The sequence below is a fragment of the Solanum verrucosum genome, unplaced genomic scaffold (assembly GCF_900185275.1).
Source record: "Solanum verrucosum unplaced genomic scaffold, falcon-dt-bn FXZP01000297.1, whole genome shotgun sequence".
Lineage (NCBI taxonomy): Eukaryota > Viridiplantae > Streptophyta > Magnoliopsida > Solanales > Solanaceae > Solanum > Solanum verrucosum.
Window position 1 is genome coordinate 1,090,952 of NW_026020215.1, and position 15,238 is coordinate 1,106,189.

Below are 15,238 nucleotides of genomic sequence, written 5' to 3' on the forward strand. Positions count from 1 at the left end.
ACAATCTGAACTGAATGTATTATAAAACCAACTATTCCAACTGATTACAAGTAAAATTGAAGCTTAAGGAAACTTATAAGAGTATGGTAACATACAAAGAAGTAAAGAGAAGGATATGAAGAATTTAGAAGAACATGGGATGAGAATAAGAGGAAGTTATAAAAATGCCTACCCAATTTATCCTCGCCCAATTCATCAACACCTTCCTTTTCCTTCACGTATTTTGGCTCAGTCAAAATAAACCAGTTAGCTTTTTAGGCATGTAAATGAGCAATCAATAACATTTTTCTTAAGATAGATGCAAAGTGAATAATAAGTGCTAAAGAGTACACAATTTAAAGTGTAGGGAAACAAATTTAGCATTTTATGGATGATGCTGATCTGCATGATTGATTATGTTAATGTGTTTACATTATAATTTACTTTATCTCAATGAAACTAATATGTTTTCATTTTCTCAAATCTACGTTTGATTTATTTAATGAAACCAATATGTTTTTTAAAATCTCTTTACAGATGCAGGTGAAGATCTTGATATGTATTCAATTAAGTTGCATTTTATGGGTTCGTGGATATTTATACCTGAGATGAATTACGTTGGCGGGTGAATAGATTATTATGACTACTGTAAGGGCGAGGAAAACTCTATTATTCAGATGAGATTATGTGTGAAGAAGTTGAATGTTGATAGAAAAGTAAAATTTTGGTTTAAGTTTGGACCTTATTTCGAGACAGGTATAAGATTGTTAACAAATGATTCAGATATTTATAAGCTTGTCTATGAAATACCTGTGAATAGAGAAATTGAGATATTTATTGAGCACACAAATGAGGACCAGTGGAGTTATGATGTGACAGATTTAGAGATCCAACTTCAAAATAAAGAAGGCTTCATAGATGTGAATGTAGTAGATGAGGGCGATGATAGTGATGCTAGAAGTGAAGATTGTGAGTCATTTCATGACTCTGACTATCCTGCAGAAGAAGATGTTATGATATTAGATCAAATCAGTAACTCTATTACAGAGTCAGCTAGTATCAAAGGAAAAACTAAAAAGAATCAGATTTGTTAAACTAGGAAGAACATTGAGTTTGGGTTTGTCTCAAATATGCTACCAGAGCTTCCTAGTCATACTCAAGAAAAAGATTGCATTATATCAGATGATGAATTAATGAGTTTGCATGGAGATTCAGATGATGATAATCCTAAAAGATCTATCATTTTTAATCCAGGCAAAGACTTGGAGGATCCAACATTTGAATTTCTGATCAATATGATTTTTAGTAATAGTAAAGAGTTTAAGTGGGATGTTGAAGTGCATGCTGTGATGAAGAAGAAAGACATTAATTTTTTAAAGAATGAAACTCAGAGGTCAAGAGCAATTTGCAAAGTGCCAAACTGCAAGTGGTTCATATTTGCATCAAAGGCCAATCAGGATGAACCTTTCCAGATCAAAACAATAGGCCCTGATCATGAATATGGCAACCAAAGAGACAATAAGACTATTGACTCTGGATTTTTAGCTAAGAAGTATATAGAAGATTTCAGAATTAATCCATCCTGGGGTGTGAAGGAATTTCAAGCCCATATAATGAGAACTCACAAGTGCACACTTAGTAGATACCAATCTTACAGGGCAAAGAAAAAGGCAACGAAGTTGATTACAGGAACTAAAGAAGAACAATTTAACATGTTGTGGGACTATTGTGCTGAGTTACGGAGGAGTAATTCTGGTACTACATGCATTTTGAAGATGGATGATAACCCAACCATGATGGTCAGAGGCAAAAAAAGATTTTTAAGGCTTTATATTTGTCATGCAGCTACTAAACAAGGATTTTTAGCGGGATGTAGACCAATCATAGGGGTTGATGGATGTCACTTGAAAGGACATCAAAAGGGCGGTCAATTATTGACTTCTGTAGGAGTTGATGGAAATAACAACATGTATCCAGTTGCATTTGCTGTCGTAGAAGGAGAATTGAAGGAAACATGGCATTGGTTTCTCACTCTTCTTGATGAAGACCTAAGAATCTCACAAATTCTCGTGCGTGGACTTTTATTTCAGATAAGCAAAAGGGTCTAATTCCAGCTTTTGAGGAGGTACTTCCGGATGTAGCACATAGGTTTTGTGTGAGACACCTGCACAACAACTTTAAAACTGAAGGTTTTGGAGGACAAGCACTGAAAGATGTCTTATGGAAAGCTGCAAGGGCAACCACTGAAGGTGCATTTCACAAGTACATGGAAGAAATGAAAAAATTGAACCCTGAAGCCCCTCAATGGTTCATTAACAAGCCTCCTATTCACTGGTCTATAGCTTTTTTCTCTTCTTTCCCAAAGTGTGATATGTTATTGAACAATTTGTGTGAGTCGTTCAATAGTGTACTATTAGTTGCTAGAGACAAACACATTTTGACAATGCTCGAGTTAATTAGGTTGTACATGATGTCAAGATTTCAGAAGAATAGAGACAACATGATGAAGCATGGACACAAATTTTGTCTAAAAATCTTGTTGAAGTTAGAGGAGAACAAATCTAAGGCTGCTGAATGTATTGCCACTAAAGCTGACCAGTTTCATTATCAAATTGATGACATCAATCTTAGACTATTCTCTGTTGATCTTAAGGAGATGATATGTTCTTGTAAGAGATGGGAGTTAACTGGAATACCTTGTCATCATGCAATTGCAGCAATATGGGTTGAAAAAGACGAACCAGAAATGTATGTCCATGAATGCTACACAACCGAGCAGTATATGAAGAGCTATGAACACTCCATCTTGCAATTAACAGCTCTGAAGAGTGGCCTAAAACAGGAGTTGAACCACCACTGCCACCGATATACAAAACTCAGCCTTGTAGACCGCCAAAATTAAGAAAGAGAGGATCTGATGAGACATCCCCAAAAGATAGGGACGATCACGGCAGAAAGCCACTTTGGCAGATGACAAATAAAAAGTTCAACATGACCAGTTATTGTAGAAAGGTAACAAGTAAATGTTTTCTTGGTCATTTCAATCTGTTGTAAAAATCTGCTTGTAAAGTGGTTCAAATCCACTCTCTGCCAATGCCTTGGCTGTCAATTAACAAATGTAAGATTATGAAATTCAATAGTAATATTTTTCTAAGGCTTGTTTTAAACTGCAAGTCCCAATCAAACATTAAAACGGAAAAGTAGCTTTGAAAACTACACTTATATCTTGCCATTTGGACATGGAAAGTAGCGATCGGGAGATCAATTCATTTAGTCAATTAAAAAGGGATGATAAGTTTACTTTCTTTGAATTGTTTGAGTAACTTAGAAATGGCCAAAAGTTGCAGCAATACAATTGAACAACAGGCTTTAATAAAAAAAAATCCCCATTTATGAATAGAAAAATCTAGCTCAAAGTTATGAAAAATCGAGAAGATAAATAAATTAGAGCAGCAACATACCAAGAATCAGAGCACACAAATACATTGTTGACGTTTCAGTAGATCCAGGTGGATTTGTTCAAATGTAGCTTAGATGACTTCGAGTTCGTCGGACAAAGAGAGAAATCTCATGCCTATCAAGTGGGTTTTGTTCAAATGCAGCTCAAATGAGCTATCGTTCGCTGTGTGAGAGAGGGACGTTAATGCCTATCAAGTTAGTTTTGTTGAAAATGAGCTCAGGTCGATGAGCTTGTTCTTCAAGATAGAGACATGGAAGACTTGAGCTTGTTCTTCAAAGAGAGAGAATTAAAATGAAATACCCGAATTACCCCTTTTAGCAGTGAACTTTCTATTAGTTTTTTTTGGATCTGTTAGTTGAAGGATTAAAATCACTCACTTGATATAATTGAAGTTTAATAGTGCTAAGTTAGATAACACAAGGACAAAAATAAGAATATAGCCTTAACATAGGGACTAAAAGTGCCGTTTTCCCAAAATTTTATTAATCAATAACTATCATCGTTGTATCATCGATGAAATCCATAAGAAGGTGCTCATGGATTTCCTTAGAAACAACAATGTCTACTATGGCCTCGTCACCACGACAAATTACAAAATTTAAAACATCGCCCTCAACCAATGTAACATCTCGCAATTTGAAATAGCTATGAAGAAGCTAAGAACTGGAAATATTCAATTTTTGGAAATAATGAAAATCTGAAAATTTGTTTAAGTTAGGAAAAGTTGAGTTTTGGCCAACTTCAAACGGCCATAACTCCTAGTTCAGGAAGAGTTAGGTGTACTTCCAGATATGGTTGGAAAGCTCTTGGAATGATCTTTCCAACGCCGCCAATATTGCACGAATCCGAGTTCCTATGAGTGAGATACACACATTGGAAGTTGGTCTGTTCAAATAAGGAAATGTCTAATCCGGATTTTTGAAGGGTATTTCAGTCTTTCCTTATCCAATTAATTTAGTTTGTTTTAGTGAATTAATTAAGGGTCAATCAGAATGAGATCAGTTTAGTTAATTGGAAATTCACGCTAGGGCTTGGAGAAAAGAGAAAAGAGGAGAAAGGAGAAGAAAAGTTCAAGGTTCGCCAAGAACAATCGATTTTGGTTATGGATTCGCCAAGGAATTCATCTTACAAGGTATGTGAGTATTTCATAGCGTTGGGTTCATTCACCCACGCGCCAAACATGTTTAGTTCAGAGAAATTCGTCCTAAAAGAGTTTGAAAGTTGATGTTCTTGACATGTATTCTTGAATTTGAATGTTGTTCTTGAATTGGGATGAATTGAGGAGTTTCTGAGATTTTTGAGTCAAATTATAGAGTTGTTTTGAGTTAAGTTCTGGAGTCCATATGCTGGGTATCGGAATCTAAAATGAATTTGAGATCAATAGTTGAGTTTAGGCGAATTGGGGCTGTAAAACAGAGAAGGAAAAAGTCTAGCGTGATCTGGCACGCAAGTCCGCGACGCGGACTTGCTCCCCCAGTGACCAAAAAGTTTCTCCGCATCGCAGTTAAGACGCGGACTCCTCTGTCTCAAAATTTAATTTCGCGAGTAATTATTTAAAACACCTCCGCATCGCGGACTTGTTCCAAGACGGTGATTCCGTGACTTTTCTCATGTTTAGCTATTTACAATCATTCCTAAACATCATGAGATTTTTCCAATCACAAATCACAATCCTTGAATCCATAATTCAATTCAAGGATCAGTTAAGAGTCGAGTCCAGAGCAGTTAAGATCATAGTCAAGAGAAGTTCTTAGAGTTTTCCAAAAGTCTTTTCCAAATGTTCTAACTTTATTTTAAGACTTAAAGTTCAAGTTGAGTAAAGTTTGAAGTCCACTTCTTCAAAAGTATATGGGGACTATGTATTCCCAAAGGGTTTAAAATGTTTTCACATTTAAACAAGAAAAGAAACCTCGATTTCAAAGGCTCTTCAGGCTAGTTTTCAGAAAAGAGTAATCGCTTTCTAAATGAAGCAATAGGGGAAACTTTGATTTCCAAGATAGGCTTTGAGCTAAGTATTTGAGCACTAATCTCAAATCACAGAAGAAGTATGTTTTAAACATAAAGAGCTGGTATCATATTTTGGGAGTAGTATTGAGCACCGATATGGGGGAGTGTTCAGAGAACCCCCAGCCCCCATAAACCATGTAGCCATCATAGGTAGAAAAGGGTCATACTTTTTAGATGAATCCTTTTTCGCATAGACTAGTGGATCCACTTAGTGAGTTAGGTCATATACCCCCGGCAAGGTATATGATGGTCCTTGGTAGCGTGAGGTAAAGTGTTGTATCATCACTATAACTCTTAAGTGATGGTTGTCGGTTGGAGAAACTCCCACAACAATATTTTGTAATTTTATATACATTAATTTATTTGTATATTTACATACATCTCAGAGTTATATGTATCTTTGCATACACACAGAGTTGACATAATGTTTTAAACAGTTTTTCTTTATATTGCACTTGTTTTTACTTTATATTGAAATGAGTTCAGTTATGTTGAGTTGAATTGAGCCTTGTAAGTTCTTCAATTCCTTTCAGAATCATTTCAAGCCTAAGTTGTGTTTAGCATTCCAACTCGCATACTCAAACATTCAATGTACTGATGCCAGTTGGCCTGCATCTTATTATGATACAGACACAGGTAACCAGGATCAACATCCAGCTCATCATTGATCCAGTGAGCACTCCAGAGTCAGTTGGAGAGCCTTTTTACATTTCGGAGGACTCCTTTTATTGCTTTCAGTTATTTTATCAGTTCATTAAGATGTTGTGGGGCTTGTCCCAACATCCATCTCAGTTGTTTTTAGAGGCTTCATAGACAGTCAGTCAGTTAGTAATTCAATTGTCTTTATATTATCATTCAGATGTTGTTTACAGACTCCGATTGCTGTTTTGGCTATGTTTATATCTCTTTGAAGTTATGTTTTGGGATTATCTTGTTAAGTTAAGTCTTCTGCTGAGTAAGTAAGCCAAGCCAAGGGTTCGCTTGGGGCCATCAATGGTTCTCGAGTGCCGGCCACTTCCAGGGTGTAGGCTCGTGGTGTGACAAACTTGGTATCAGAGCACAGAGTTCAAAAGTTCCAGGGAGTCTATGAAGCCATGTTTGTAGAGTCCTAGTTATCGGTGTGAAGTGCGCCACATTTATAATTAGGAGGCTGTAAGACTTAGGAGAATTCTCACTTCTTTCACACTCATTTCGTGTATTAGAGTTTGATCTCTAAAAAGTTTCCCTCTAATTCTTGCTTGCGCGTGTTTTTAGATAATCATGCCTCCCCGAAGAGTTGTTCGAGGTCGTCCTGCTAGGAGAAATGTCGAGGAACAAGGGGTACCTAATGCACCAGAAGTTCAACCCAAGGAGAGGTCACCAATGCTGAATTCTGTGAAGCTATCCGGATGTTAAGTCAAGTTGTGACCCATTAAGATGGACAGAGAGATAATCGATAGGAAGTGGCTGATACTTCAAGGATCCGTGAGTTTTTAAGGATGAACCCACCAAGCTTCACAGGTTCAAGTGTCACAGAAGATCCAGAGAACTTTGTTGAAGAGTTTCAATTTTTTTTTTTGAGATTATGCATGTTGTAGATGCTGAGAGGGTGGAACTAGCTGCATACCAAATGAATGGTGTCACTAGAGTCTGGTTCGACCAATGGAAAAAGAATAGGGCTGAGAATGCGCCAATAGTGAGTTGGATTGTGTTTGAGAGTGCTCTCATGGGACATTTCTTTCCTCGTGAGTTGCGAGAGGTAAAGATAAAAGAGTTTCTCTCCCTTAATCTAGAGTCTATGAGTGTTCATGAGTACAGTCTGAAGTTTGCACAACTTTCCCACTATGCCCTGGAGATGGTTGTTGACATGAGGAGCATGATTAGTTTATTTGTTGCTGGGTTGTCTCGTCAGTCAAGCAAGGAAGGCAAGGCAGTGATGTTGATAAATAATATGGACATAGCAAGGCTAATGATCCACGTGCAACAAGTTGAGAATGATAAGTTGAAGGATAAAGAAGAGTTTAAGAATAAGAGGGCTAAGACATTAGGGAACAAGTTCAGGCAGCAAAAGAGTAGTGCGATCTGGTCTTCCTTCCAACAGAAACAGAAGGGACCTGCCCCATCATCTTCTAGTGCATCTGCACCTAAGAACAAATATGAGTACAATAGTTAGAATTTCAAAGCTAAACCCACCTATTCTTAAGGCAGTATGGTACAAAAGGGTAGTAAGCCTCCTGCATGTGCTAAGTGTGGCAGAAACCACTCAGGTATTTGTCGTGAGGGCTCTACTGGTTGTTTCAAGCGTAGTCAGAACAGTCATTTTATGAGGGAGTGTCTTGAGAACATGAAAGGTAATGGTAATAGGGGCAATATGGCCCAACTTTCTTTAGTTGCTCCACCAGACAAAGCTATATCTCGAGGAGCTACTTCAGGTACTGGTGGGGAAACAATTTACTTATATGCTATCAATAGTCGCCAAGAGCAAGAGGATTCGCCAGATGTTGTCACTGGTATGATCCAAGTCTTTGACTTTACTGTTTATGCTTTGCTAAACCCAGGAGCGAGTTTGTCTTTTGTAACTCCATATGTTGCTATGAATTTTGATGTTAATCCTGATCAACTTAGTGAACCATTCAGTGTTTCTACACATGGTGGTGAGTCCATTCTAGCAGAAAGAGTTTATCGTGATTGTCCCATTTCCGTCAATCACAAGAGTACCATGGCTGATTTAATTGAGTTAGACATGGTAGATTTTGATTTCATTCTTGGTATGGATTGGCTTTATGCCTGTTATGCCTCAGTTGATTGTAGAACTCAAGTTGTCAAGTTTCAATTTCCAAATGAGCCAGTCTTAGAGTGTAAAAGCAGTTCAGCAGTGCCTAAGGGTCGTTTCATTTCGTACCTTAAGGCAAGGAAGTTAGTTTCTAAGGGGTGTGTCTATCAATTAGTCTGAGTTAATGACTCTAGTGTTGAGATACCTCATATTCAGTCAGTTTCAGTAGTAAGAGAGTTTTCAGAAGTCTTTCCAGATGATCTACCCACGGTCCCTCCTGAAAGAGAGGTAGACTTCGGTATAGACCTTTTTCCAAATACTCAACCTATCTTTATTCTGCCATATAGAATGACACCAACAGAGTTGAAAGAGCTTAAAGAACAGTTAAATGATCTCTTAGATAAGGGATTTATTCGACCAAGTGTCTCACCTTGGGGTGCTCTGGTCTTATTTGTGAGAAAGAAAGATGGTACCCTTAGGATGTGTTAGATTACCGTCAGTTGAACAAGGTTACTGTAACATCCGGTAAGTTGAAATAACTATGGAGAGGCTTAAAAATCGAAAATAGTCATTTTTGGAAAGAAGTTAAAATTTTGGAAAAATTGGCTAAGTATGGGAAAAAGGGAGTTTTTGGCCACCTTTGAGCAGTCATAACTCCTAGATCAGGATGAGTTAGGAGTAGTTTCAGTTATGGTTGCGTAGCTTGTGGAATGAACTTTCCAACGCCACCGAGTTTGCTCGATTCTGAGTTCGTATGAGCGAGTTATGCCCTTTGAAAGTTGGGCAGTTGGCAGGGGGATCCGTCCGGAAATTTTAAGGGCATTTTGGTCTTTTCCCTAGTTATTCTTTTGGGGTTATATTGTGTGTTAGGATGATTTTGGATCATTTTATCCCATTTTAAAAGAGAGGAAGCTAGGGGTTGAGTGAAGAGAAGAAGAGAAGAAGGAGAAGAAGAAGAGAAGAAGAGGAGATCAACAAGATTCGTCGAGATCTTCGTGGATTTTCGTCGGGGGTGATCCCTATCAAGGTATGTGAGTTCTCAGTGTGGGTTGATCCTTCCCCCCTCACACCCAACTCATTTTATTATTGGGAAAAAGGATTAGTTGTGTTGTTGAAGTTGATGGTTGTGTTGTTGATATTGTTGATTGTGTTGTTGAAGTCCCTTGTGATTTGGGACATGTTTCCGGTTGGTTTTTGAGTTGTAATCTGTTGAATATTGAGGGATTTATGATTCTAAATGTTTGGGTCTGGAAACCTTGAAGGTTAGAAGGTTTAGAGTTGGAGTAAAGAGGGAGAAAAGTTGAAGTTGTCGGAGAAAAGGGGTGGCGCGTCGCGCCTTGCAGAGCGCCCCAAGAAGTGCTCTGACCTTCACCCCTTGGGGCGCCGCGCCATGCAGAGCGCCTCAGCTGGCCCTGTGAGTTTCAAGGGCTAGCGCTCCGTGCCTTGCAGAGCGCCAAGGACACCAAGTTCCCCTTCTCTTTCCACACTTTCTCATGCATGTTCCTAGGTATTGTACCTATGTTTCCTAGTTGTTTCCAACACTCCAAAGTGTTTCTAAACATCCCGAACTCATCTAAATACGTGTGATCATACACCTTGAATTCATAATTCAATTCAAGGCGAGTTAGTATCAAGCTAAGGTGAAGTTAGAGTCAAGTCAAGCAATGTTAAGAAGTAAGTTCAAGCAAGTCCTCCAAGCTTTTCAAGAGTCATTATTGAACGTTTTAACTTCGTTTCAAGTTTCAAAGTCAAGCAAGAGTGTTGAGTTCCAAGTCAAGAAAATAGTCTCAAGTTTCAAGTCGAGTAAGAGTCTTGAGTTTCAATTTAAGTCAAGAGCATAAAGTTGAGTCCATTACTCCAAAAGTTATTAGGGAACTATGTACTTCCCAAAGAAGTTCTAAATGTTTTACATTTTAAGTAAGAAAGGAACCATGTTTTCCAAAGGAGCCGTTTTGGCTAAGTTTTGAGTAATTATCTCAATTAAAGAAAGATGTGCTTAAAAACACTTATGAGCCAAAGCATTTTTGGGAGTAGTATTGAGCACCGAATTGGGGACACGAGTTCATATTAACTCAACTCTCCATAAAAATCATGCGCCAACATGGGACTTGACATATCATTCTTTTAGATGATCACGTAAGATTAGGCTAGTGGATCCACTAAGCAAAAGTAAGGTCCTATATCATGGCAAGGTATATGATGGTCCTTAGGCAACGTGAGGTAAGACGTTGTATCATCACTAGGGCTCATAGTGGTGGTTGTCGGTTAAAGAACCTCCCACAAAAGTTATATTACTTCTAAATTAGAAAAGTTGAGTTTGTTATTGTTTCACCATTAACGAGTTAAGTTGGGTACATTGTTTTACAAGCTAATTATATATTACATGTGTCTTATTGCGTTATATCTTGAGTTCAATTGTTCATGAGTCGAACAGAGTCAAGGTAAGTATTCTCTCTTGTACTCCTTTAAAGCTTAAGTTGTGGTTTAGCTTTTCCAGCTCGCATACTCGTACATTCCATGTACTGATACCAGTTGGCCTGCATCTTATTATGATGCAGATACAGGTACCCCGGATCAGCATCTTGCACGTCGTTGATCCAGCTGAGCACTCCAGAGTCAGTGGTGAGCCTCCTTGCATTCCGGAGGACTCAATTATTTTGTGTACTTAGTTTTGTTCTATTAGGATGTTGCGGGGTCTGTCCCAACATCCATCTCAGTATATTAGAGGCTTCATAGACAGTCAGTCAGCTAGTTTTTGAGTCTCTCATCTATGTATATATGTAAATATCCTATTTTGAGATTCGAAATGCCCTTGTGGCCAGATTTTCATAAGTAAAGTTGTTGTGTAAAGTTGCATTGCATTAAGCTATCCTTTTGAGTTAGGTTTCCGCTGAGTTAAGAATGCCAGACCAAGGGTTCGCTTGGGGCCAGAAATGGTCTCCGGGTGCCGGTCCCACCCAGGGTGTAGGTTCGGGGCGTGACAGTTACCATCAAGAACAAGTATCCTCTTTCAAGGATTGACCTCATATCTGGCTACCATCAGTTGAAAGTAAGGGAGTGTGATATTCCCAAGACAACATTCAGAACCCGTTATGGTCATTTTGGGTTTATGGTCATATCATTTGGTTTGACTAATGCACCAGCAACGTTCATGGACCTTATGAATAAGGTCTTCAAACCTTATTTAGATATGTTTGTTATGATCTTCATTTATGACATACTAATCTATTCAAGGAATTAAGAAGATCATGCTAGTCATCTCAGAATAGTTCTCTAGACTTTAAGAGATATAGAGTTGTATGTCAATTTCTCTAAGTGTGAGTTTTGGCTTGAGTCTGTGGAATTCTTGGGCCACATAGTTTTCGGTGATGGAATTAGGATTGATACTCAAAAGATAGAGGCAGTGCAGAGTTGGCCTAGACCCACATCTCCAACTGATATTAGGAGTTTCTTAGGTTAGGCTGGCTATTATAGAAGGTTTGTAGAGCGGTTCTCATCCATTTTGTCTCCTTTGACCAAGTTGACTCAAACGATAGTGAAGTTTCAATGGTCTGAAGCTTGTGAGAAAAGCTTTCAAGATTTGAAAAAGAGGTTAACTACTACCCAGTATTGACCTTATAACCAGAAGGTTCTCAAGGTTTCGTGGGGTGTTGTGATACGTCTAGAGTTGGTTTGGGTCGTGTGTTAATGCAGAATGACAAGGTTATAACTTATGCCTACAGACAGTTGAAAGTTCATGAGAAGAATTACCCAACCCATGACTTAGAGTTGGTTGCTGTAGTTTTTGCTTTGAAAATATGGTGCCATTATCTTTATGGTGTTTATGTGGATGTGTTCACCGATCACAAGTCTTCAGTATGTGTTTAGTCAGAAAGAGCTTAATCTCAGACAGAGAAGGTGGTTAGAGTTACTCGAAGATTATGACATGAGTATTCTTTATCACCCAGGTAAGGTTAATGTTGTTGCTGATGCTTTAAGTAGGTTGTATATGGGTAGTACCACCCATTTTGAGGAAGATAAGAAAGAGTTAGCAAAAAGATGTGCATAGACTTGCACGATTAGGAGTTCGATTAATGGATTCCACAGAAGAAGGAATAGTGGTGATGAATGAGGTTGAATCATCATTAGTGTTACAAGTAAAAGGTGAGCAAGACCAAGACCTTATCTTGCTTGAATTGAAGGCAAATGTTCATAAGCAAAAAGTATTAGCTTTTGAACTAGGGGAGATGGCGTACTGAGATATCAAGGTAGACTGTGTGTACAAATGGTGGATGGAACCCAAGAGAGGATCATGGAGGAAGCTCATAGCTCCAGATATTCCATTCATCCGGGTTCCACCAAGATGTACCATGACTTGAGAAAAGTCTATTGGTGGAATAGTATGAAGAAGAGATATCCACAACTCTTCGAACCCAGAGAAATTCCATATCAAGGTACTAATCTTTTCTTAGTATTTATGTATAAGTTGGCATGTTGTTTTGCATTTGCTTGTGGGTGTTGGAACTGAATGTTGCATGTTACACCCTTAGCCAAGTAAAAGTTATCTCATTCGAGGACGAATGTTCCCAAGGGGGAGATATTGTAACATCTCGCAATTTGAAATGGCTAGGAAGAAGCGAAGAACTGGAAATATTCAATTTTTGGAAATAACGAAAATCTGAAAACTTGTTTAAGTTAGGAAATGTTGAGTTTTGGCCAACTTCAAACGGCCATAACTCCTAGCTCAGGATGAGTTAGGTGTACTTCTAGATATGGTTATAAATATCTTGGAATTATCTTTCCAACGCCGCCAAGTTTTCACGAATACGAGTTTGTATAAGTGAGATACGCCCATTGGAAGTTGGTCTGTTCAAATAAGGAAATGTCCAATCCGGATTTTTGAAGGGTATTTCAGTCTTTCCTTATCCAATTAATTTAGTTTGTTTTAGTGAATTAATTAAGGGTCAAATCAGAATGAGATCAGTTTAGTTAATTGGAAATTCACGCTAGGGCTTGGAGAAAAGAGAAAAGAGGAGAAAGGAGAAGAAAAGTTCAAGGTTCGCCAAGAACAATTGATTTTGGTTGTAGATTCGCCAAGGAATTCATCTTACAAGGTATGTGAGTATTTCATAAGGTTGGGTTCATTCACCCACGCGCCAAACTTGTTTAGTTCAGCGAAATTCGTCCTAAAAGAGTTTGAAAGTTGATGTTCTTGACATGTATTCTTGAATTTGAATGTTGTTCTTGAATTGGGATGAATTGAAGAGTTTCTGAGATCTTTGAGTCGAATTATAGAGTTGTTTTGAGTTAGGTTTTGGAGTTCATATGCTGGGTATCAGAATCTAAAATGAATTTGAGATCAATAGTCGAGTTTAGGCGAATTGGGGCTGTAAAATGGATAAGTAAAAAGTCAAGCGTGACTGGCACGCAAGTCCGCGTCGTGGACTTGCTCCCCCAGTGACCAAAACGTTTCTCCTCATCGCAGTTAAGACGCGGACTCCTCTGTCTCAAAATTTAATTTCGCGAGTAATTATTTAAAATACCTCCGCATCGTAGACTTGTTCCAAGACGGTGATTTCGTGACTTTTCTCATGTTTAGCTATTTAAAATCATTCCTAAGCATCAAAAGATTTTTCCAATCACAAATCACAATCCTTGAATCCATAATTCAATTCAAGGATCAGTTAAGAGTTGAGTCCAGAGCAGTTAAGATCATAGTCAAGAGAAGTTCTTAGAGTTTTCCAAAAGTCTTTTCCAAATGTTCTAACTTTATTTTAAGACTTAAAGTTCAAGTTGAGTAAAGTTTGAAGTCCACTTCTTCAAAAGTATATGGGGACTATGTATTCCCAAAGGGTTTAAAATGTTTTCACATTTAAACAAGAAAAGAAACCTCGATTTCAAAGGGCTTTCGGGCTAGTTTTCAGAAAAGAGTAATCGCTTTCTAAATGAAGCAAGAGGGGAAACTTTGATTTCCAAGATAGGCTTTGAGCTAAGTATTTGAGCACTAATCTCAAATCACAGAAGAAGTATGTTTTAAACATAAAGAGCTGATATCATATTTGGGAGTAGTATTGAGCACCGATATGGGGGAGCGTTCAGAGAACCCCCAGCCCCCATAAACCATGTAGCCATCATATGTAGAAAAAGGGTCATACTTTTTAGATGAATCCTTTTCGCATAGACTAGTGGATCCACTTAGTGAGTTAGGTCATATACCCCCGGCAAGGTATATGATGGTCCTTGGCAGCGTGAGGTAAAGTGTTGTATCATCACTATAGCTCTTAAGTGATGGTTGTCGGTTGGAGAAATTCCCACAACAATATTTTGTAATTTTATATACATAAGTTTATTTGTATTTTTACATACATCTCAGACTTATATGTATCTTTGCATACACACAGAGTTGACATCATGTTTTAAACAGTTTTTCTTTATATTGCACTTGTTTTTACTTTATATTGAAATGAGTTCAATTATGTTGAGTTGAGTTGAGCCTTGTAAGTTCTTCAGTTCCTTTCAGAATCTTTTCAAGCCTAAGTTGTGTTTAGCATTCCAACTCGCATACTCAAACATTCAATGTAATGATGCCAGTTGGCCTGCATCTTATTATGATGCAGACGCAGGTAACCAGGATCAGCATCCAGCGCATCGTTGATCCAGTGAGCACTCCAGAGTCAGTTGGTGAGCCTCCTTGCATTTCGGAGGACTCCTTTTAATGCTTTCAGTTATTTTATTAGTTCATTAGGATGTTGTGGGGATTTTCCCAACATCCATCTCAGTTGTTTTTAGAGGTTTCATAGACAGTTAGTCAGTTAGTAGTTCAGTTGTCTTTATATTATCATTCAGATGTTGTTTACAGACTCCAGTTGCCGTTTTGGCTAAGTTTATATCTCTTTTAAGTTATGTTTTGAGATTATCTTGTTAAGTTAAGTCTTCCGCTGAGTAAGTAAGCCAGACCAAGGGTTCGCTTGGGGCCAGCAATGGTTCTCGAGTGCCGGCCACGTCCAGGGTGTAGGCTCGGGGCGTGACAACCAATCCCGCATCAATAACAAAATCATTCC

At 38.2% G+C, this 15,238-nt stretch overlaps 2 protein-coding genes across 7 annotated transcripts in view; both read left to right on the forward strand.

Moving 5' to 3' along the window:
• LOC125830655 (peptidyl-prolyl cis-trans isomerase FKBP15-1-like) overlaps positions 1 to 15,238 on the forward strand; it is a 1,183,135-nt gene that overhangs the window by 578,863 nt on the left and 589,034 nt on the right. The window contains exon 7 of one of the 6 annotated variants that reach the window (XM_049509834.1): positions 8,805 to 8,816. The exons of the other annotated variants lie outside the window; for them this stretch is intronic. The gene's annotated coding sequence lies outside the window, so the exon portion shown is untranslated. Of the gene's footprint in view, positions 1 to 8,804; positions 8,817 to 15,238 lie in introns of those variants that run through there. 6 annotated transcript variants of the gene reach the window in all.
• Positions 1,110 to 3,734, forward strand: LOC125830668 (uncharacterized). Its single transcript, XM_049509851.1, has 4 exons — positions 1,110 to 2,052; positions 2,169 to 2,727; positions 2,799 to 2,991; positions 3,660 to 3,734. Exons 1-4 carry the CDS (start codon positions 1,110 to 1,112, stop codon positions 3,732 to 3,734), a joined length of 1,770 nt encoding a protein of 589 aa, XP_049365808.1.